The sequence below is a fragment of the Ailuropoda melanoleuca genome, chromosome 16, assembly GCF_002007445.2.
Source record: "Ailuropoda melanoleuca isolate Jingjing chromosome 16, ASM200744v2, whole genome shotgun sequence".
Classification (NCBI taxonomy): domain Eukaryota; kingdom Metazoa; phylum Chordata; class Mammalia; order Carnivora; family Ursidae; genus Ailuropoda; species Ailuropoda melanoleuca.
Genome location: NC_048233.1, coordinates 40,017,724 through 40,023,110, shown reverse-complemented (window position 1 = coordinate 40,023,110; position 5,387 = coordinate 40,017,724). Strand labels below are relative to the sequence as shown.

Genomic DNA, 5,387 nt, shown 5'->3' with positions numbered 1-5,387 from the left:
GGCCGGAGCGTCGGACTGCTGCTCCCTGCCTGCAGCCTGGGGCCGGGGATCCGCCAGACTCGCCGCCACCCCGCCGTCCCAGCAGCGGCTCCTCCGCGCGTCGCGGGGGCCGACTTCGGACCTGGGCTAGAAGAGGGCGGGCTGGGCGGCCGGCAGGCGGTCCCTCGGAGCTCTCCCCCTCCGAGCCCGGGGCCTCGGGCCGGGCGGGCGGCGCGCTCAGGCCTTGCTGCCCCGCGGCGGGCTCTGCGGCGAGTGCAGCTCCACCGACTGCCGCCGCCGCACCTCGCGCTCCTCCCAGTCGGCGTCGGGCTCCTGCCCCTTGAGCACGGCCAGGCGCTCGGCCAGGCTCTTGGCCGGCGGGAACAGCACGTAGTTGTAGAGCAGGGAGCCCAGGACGGCGCCCACCAGGGGTCCGATCCAGAAGACCTGGGGCGGGCGGAGAGGCCGGTCGGGGCGGGGATGCGGGGGCGAGCCCCGACTCCCCGCGCCCCTCAGCCTCCAGACGCGCCCCCCCCCGACTTGGTGTTGAAAAGCGGGTCTCCCACCCGATTAATGGAATACGGGGAGGGGGGATTGGCGGACTTAGTAATGACAGCGGCGGCTGTGGGGGCAGATTGGTTAGCTGGGGGTTAAGGGTGCGAATTCCAAGAGGACTGCCCGGGCGAACAGAGGCAATTTGCGCACGCTGTCTGGGCTTCAGTTTCCTTTCATTGCGATAATATCTACTTCTTAGGGTGGGCGTGAAAACGAAGTGAGTTATTATTTGCAAAGCGCGTGGAATAAGGCCTGGCCCGTGCTAAGGCTAGATGATGCAAATGTCTGTGTTAACTCGTACAAGTATTACCATTCACGGGCCCCAGCGCACCGTGTGAGCTGTTCCCCACCTCACTGAAGGACCGTCGCTTAAGTCTTCCAAAAAGCCAGGGAGGCAACAACAGCTATGATCCTCGAGGACGGATGTGGAAATGAAGCGTTCCGCATCAGACCCGAGAAGGGAACCCCAGGCTGGAACCCCGGGGGGGGGGGTTGGCGGAGCTCTGACCCCGCTCTGTTCCCGCCCTGCAGGAAGATGGTTTCTGAGGGAGGGGAAGGCAGGAGGTTTCACCATTACCCAGTGGTCGTCAAACTTGCCGGTGACAACAGCGGGCGCCAGGGAGCGCGCGGGATTCATGGAGCAGCCGGTGTAGTGGATCTACGAGGGAGGCAGGGGTCAGGGAGCGGAGGGAGATGACAAGGACAGCGCAGGGGGTCCTTGCGCCCCTCTGCAGCACTCGACCTCAGCCTCTGGGGAGTCCCTGTGATGGGCAGTTAATCCATATGTGCACAGGGCTCTGTGTTCATTGGAGGCTGGAGTGAGATCTGGGGTATCTGGGAGTCAGACCTTCTGCTGTGGCTACGTGACTGCCCCTCTGGGGAGTTCTATGTATCTGTCCCCTGGGAGTCTTTGTGTCTGTCACTTCTGGGTGTCTGTGTGTCTATTTCTAGAGTGGTCTGTGTGTCTTCTTCTTTGGGGAAGGTCTGTATGTCCGCCCCTCCAGGGAGGCTAGAAGCAGCAGCCATGACCTACCCCAAGGAGGTGGCCCAGGGCCACAGAGAAACCAATGGAGAGGGCGGGGGTGCCCAGGTTGTCTCCACGACGCTCGTCTGTGGAAGCGAAGACGCAGAGCACCAGCTGCAGGGTCAGGAAAAGCTCCACAGTGACAGCCTGGCCAGCTGTCGTGTTGTTGCTGAGCTGGGGAAAGAGAGCGGGTGCGGGGACGCTGAGCAGACTCCCCACTCCGGCTCCATTTTCCTGCCCAACTGCAGTCAATGCTCCAGAGAGGCTTCTGGGCTGGGACTGAACACCTGGGCTTATCAGCACCTTAGCCCAAATGAATGATAGCTTCTTCCCGGGCTGTGGCCCAAAGGTAGGGGGATGGACCCCAGGACTGCTTGTGGTCCCTAGGCCAGAGGTAGGAAAACTGACTCCATAGCCCATTAGATTTGGGGGCTGTGCCCAATGTGAGAGGAAAAGGATGCTGAGGTCCACAAAGGTGTTTCCTGAACAACGAGAAGGGAAGAGGTCCTGACTGCAGCCCAAGCTTTAGGGCAGGTAACAGAAAGGCCTTCTTTGCTCTCTAGGCCATGAGATACTCCTGGTGTAACAAGGGGCCTGTGGTCTTTCTTCCTGTGGGCAAACGGCCCCCAGGGAAGGGTCTCGGGACTTGGGTCTGGGGACGGTCCTTGTGCGTCCCCTCACCCCATGAGCCCAGTGTACAGCTCTTTCCTTTCACCTTTGCCTGCTCCCCCAATCTTGCCTGTTCTCACTGTTTTAGGCCTGAGTTTTGCCCTGTGGATTTGTTCCCTGCACATCGTGTGGAGGTTGGGGTGGGGGCGCTGGTGCCCTGTACTGTGGTGTGGGGGCCTGTGGACCAGGTGGGGTGCCCATGGTCCTGGCAGACCCTGCCTTGGGTAATGAGAGAACTTGGGGCCGAGCAAAGAGGCGATTTCGTAACCGGGCCGCACCCGGCACTGGATTTCTCCCTGGGTTTTGTCATCCTGTCCCTACACCCTGCCCTCAAGCGCTGGGCACTGCACTGGTTGGCACTGGGACAGCTCTCAGCTCCCACGCTCTTTCTCCAGGCCCTGAACCCCCATTCTTGGGTCCTAACCATCAGGCTGGCACGCTTGGGTCTCTAGGGTCTAACCTTAACCCCCCCCCCCCGTCGTCTAATGTTAGAGCCTCTAGTGGGGGGCAGTGAAAAGGGCCTTGAAGGCAGGTACTTTGGAGTCCTCTCACTTGCCAGGGGACCCTGTTTACTACTTCTGCCTCAGTTTGTCCTTCCGTATAATGGGGATAACAGTTTCTGGAGGACTGTGTGAGGACTGGGAACGACGAGGGCAGAGCCCCAGCCTCATCCCCGCTGGTAAATGGCTTTTCTGCGGGAGAGGTGTGGACGTGGATTCGGCATCTGACAGGTCCGCATCCACCTCCAGGTGCTGACACCAGCTAGTTCTGTGATTGGAGTCAAGTGAATGCTGAGCCTCAGTTTACCAATCAGGGTAGAGGGATCACAGAACTCATCTTCCAGTGTTGTACCAAGAAGTAGGTGATATCTGGCCTGGCAAAGAGCAGGTGCACATCAGTGGTAACTTCCTGGTGGCTAGGCTGGCCTTTCCAGTGACCTCAGAGGATGCCTGGAATGGCCTTAGGGGTCATCTAGCTTTCTAGCCTCAGGGCAACTCAGGCCCACTGCTGCCCCATTCCAGCCAGGCAGGGTTCTCCCTAGTTCCTCAAGATGGTAAATGCTGAGCTGTAACTTGGGGGACCGTCCCCAGACCTTTCCCTTCTGCAGGTCCCTGTTAACTGTCAAATGATGGAGAAACAGGACTGAGTGTCCCCATGGCCCCTTCACATTCCCATTGTTCTGCTGTTAGAGGAGATTCTCGAGCCGCTTATTCTGAGACTTTCTTGGTCATATTCTCAGGAAGTTCCTCTGGCAGTCTAACCGGACCTCTCCTTGCTGGAAACAGAACTAATTTCATTCTCACTGGAAGTGGTCACACTCCTCACTCTGTCTCCCACCATGTCCACTCTAGCCTTTTCTCATCCCTGAACCCCCAGCCTCACCATATTTTCCATTTTGAAGGAGAAAAAATTTCCTCAATTGGGACACCTCTGCCCCTTGCATGAGGAAGGGTCACGCGTGCAAAGGAGGGGGTGGCCATGGAAACCATGTAGGACTCTTCAGAGACATTGCAGCCTTTATCCAGTGGCCCAGGGAAAGGCAGGGCATCGAGGCATAAAAGAGGCGCTTGCGGCCCTGGCTTGGGATGGGGGGTGAAGCGAGAGGTGTATTGAGGGGACATAGACTCTGCCTCCCCAGCCATGGCCTCAGATGCCAGGGTGCTGCACAGACCCAGGAGAGACGGAGGGCAGGCACGTGGGGGGGGGTTGCGGCACCGTCCCCAGCTCCCAAAGTGCCTATGGCGTCCGATTAGCTGCTGTTCGTGTAATCCGCAGTTAGTCACAGGCCCTGGGGACCTTCTCCAGGGTCTGGAGAGACCTTGCCTCTTCAGCTTTCCCTTGAGTTCTGGTGCTTTCTCTGGTATTGACCCCCTGTAGAACTCTTGGCCCATCCCTTCCCTTCTCTGGGCCTCAGTTTCCTTGTTTGTTAAACAAGTCTTAGTTGATGGCTCAGGGAGGGGACATTGGTCAGGTGGAAAGATCATGAGTTTTGCTGTCAAGCCTGGGTTTGAAGGCTGGCTTCTGGCACCTTAAACAATGGAAATACCCATCCCTACTGTGAAGCTCTGTTGTGAGGTGTCAGCGTGTAGCTTGTGAGGAGCCCCTGCTGTGAGGCCCACACACAGAAGCTGAAGAACTACTGGAAACTTCTTCCCTCGAGAAGACCCTGGGGACTAGCCCTGTGAGGTTCCTCCGGGTTCAGAAAGCTCATCTGGTTTGGGACTTTGTCTTCTGCTGAGTTCTAGCCCAGCCCTCACTGTAATGCAGGCATCAGGTCAGCAGAAACCTTATCGCTGCTCTTCCCCCGTGAGGCTCAGAGTAGAAGGTTCCGGCAGACCCGCATGGATCCTGCCTCTGCTCTGACCTTGTTGCTCCTTCTCCCGGGGCTCCCTTATGGCCCCTGTGCTCCTGGCTCCCGCATCTCTCCCTCTCTCCCTCCTCCCTCGCCTCCCTCCCTCCATCTTTCTGCCTCCCCACCCAGACCCTCACCCAGATCTGGTCCCTCCCATCTCACCCTTTCCAAGGGACTCCGAGGATCTGCCCCTTGTGGAGGGGACAAAGTTCTGGCTACTCACTGCATTAACAGCCAGGTCCCCTCGGATGTCGGGTGGTGTGATCTCGTGGAGCAGAGCGGCCCCGGCCACAGCCCCCAGCAGCTGGGCAGCCACGTAGAAGGCCGCTCGGAGGAAGGAGACGTGGCAGCCCACCAGGCAGGCCACAGTCACGGCAGGGTTGATGTGCGCCCTGCTGACGTGGCCCAGAGCCTGCACCAGGGTGCCGATACCCAGGCCGAAGGCCATGGCAATCTGCAGCACGGAGGGCAGGGCCCGTGGCCAGTTGAGGGCTGAACCGAGGCCGAAGAAGACGAAGAGGAGTGTGGCCAGGAACTCTGCAAACACCGCCCTGGAGAAGGCTATGGACCGGAGTTCCCACATGCTGTGCAGCCTTGTGCGGGCTGGCCCAGCAGTCACAGAGAAGGAAGCCTGCGGAGCACGCTCTCTCTCTCCCTCCCTCTCTGTCTCTCTCTCTCTCCAGGGTCTCTGGGGAGGCTGGACTAGGGGCATTTATAGGGTTCTTCCATCCTGGATCGGGACACGTGAGGTGGAGGTGGAGTCTGGGCCCTTACCTAGTGTCTCCTATGGCGGCCTCCTGCCCCACC

General features: G+C 59.4%; 1 protein-coding gene across 1 annotated transcript; it reads right to left on the bottom strand.

Annotated features, from left to right (window-relative positions):
• Window positions 1-216: 216 nt before the first annotated feature.
• AQP2 (aquaporin 2) lies at window positions 217-5,163 on the bottom strand. The gene is made up of 4 exons (XM_034646292.1): window positions 4,804-5,163; window positions 1,568-1,732; window positions 1,112-1,192; window positions 217-426 (listed from the first exon to the last, which is right to left on the bottom strand). The coding sequence occupies exons 1-4, from the start codon at window positions 5,161-5,163 to the stop codon at window positions 217-219; spliced, it is 816 nt and encodes a 271-aa protein (XP_034502183.1).
• Between the last annotated feature and the right edge of the window lie 224 nt (window positions 5,164-5,387).

Coding starts and splice junctions, on each gene's coding strand:
- AQP2 (XM_034646292.1), bottom strand. CDS start 5,163: ATGTGGGAACTCCGGTCCATAGCCTTCTCCAGGGCGGTGTTTGCAGAG. Junction 1,193..1,567: donor CCCTGGGCCACCTCCTTGGG/GTAGGTCATGGC, acceptor CCTCCCTCGTAG/ATCCACTACACCGGCTGCTC. Junction 427..1,111: donor GCAAGTTTGACGACCACTGG/GTAATGGTGAAA, acceptor CGCCCGCCCCAG/GTCTTCTGGATCGGACCCCT.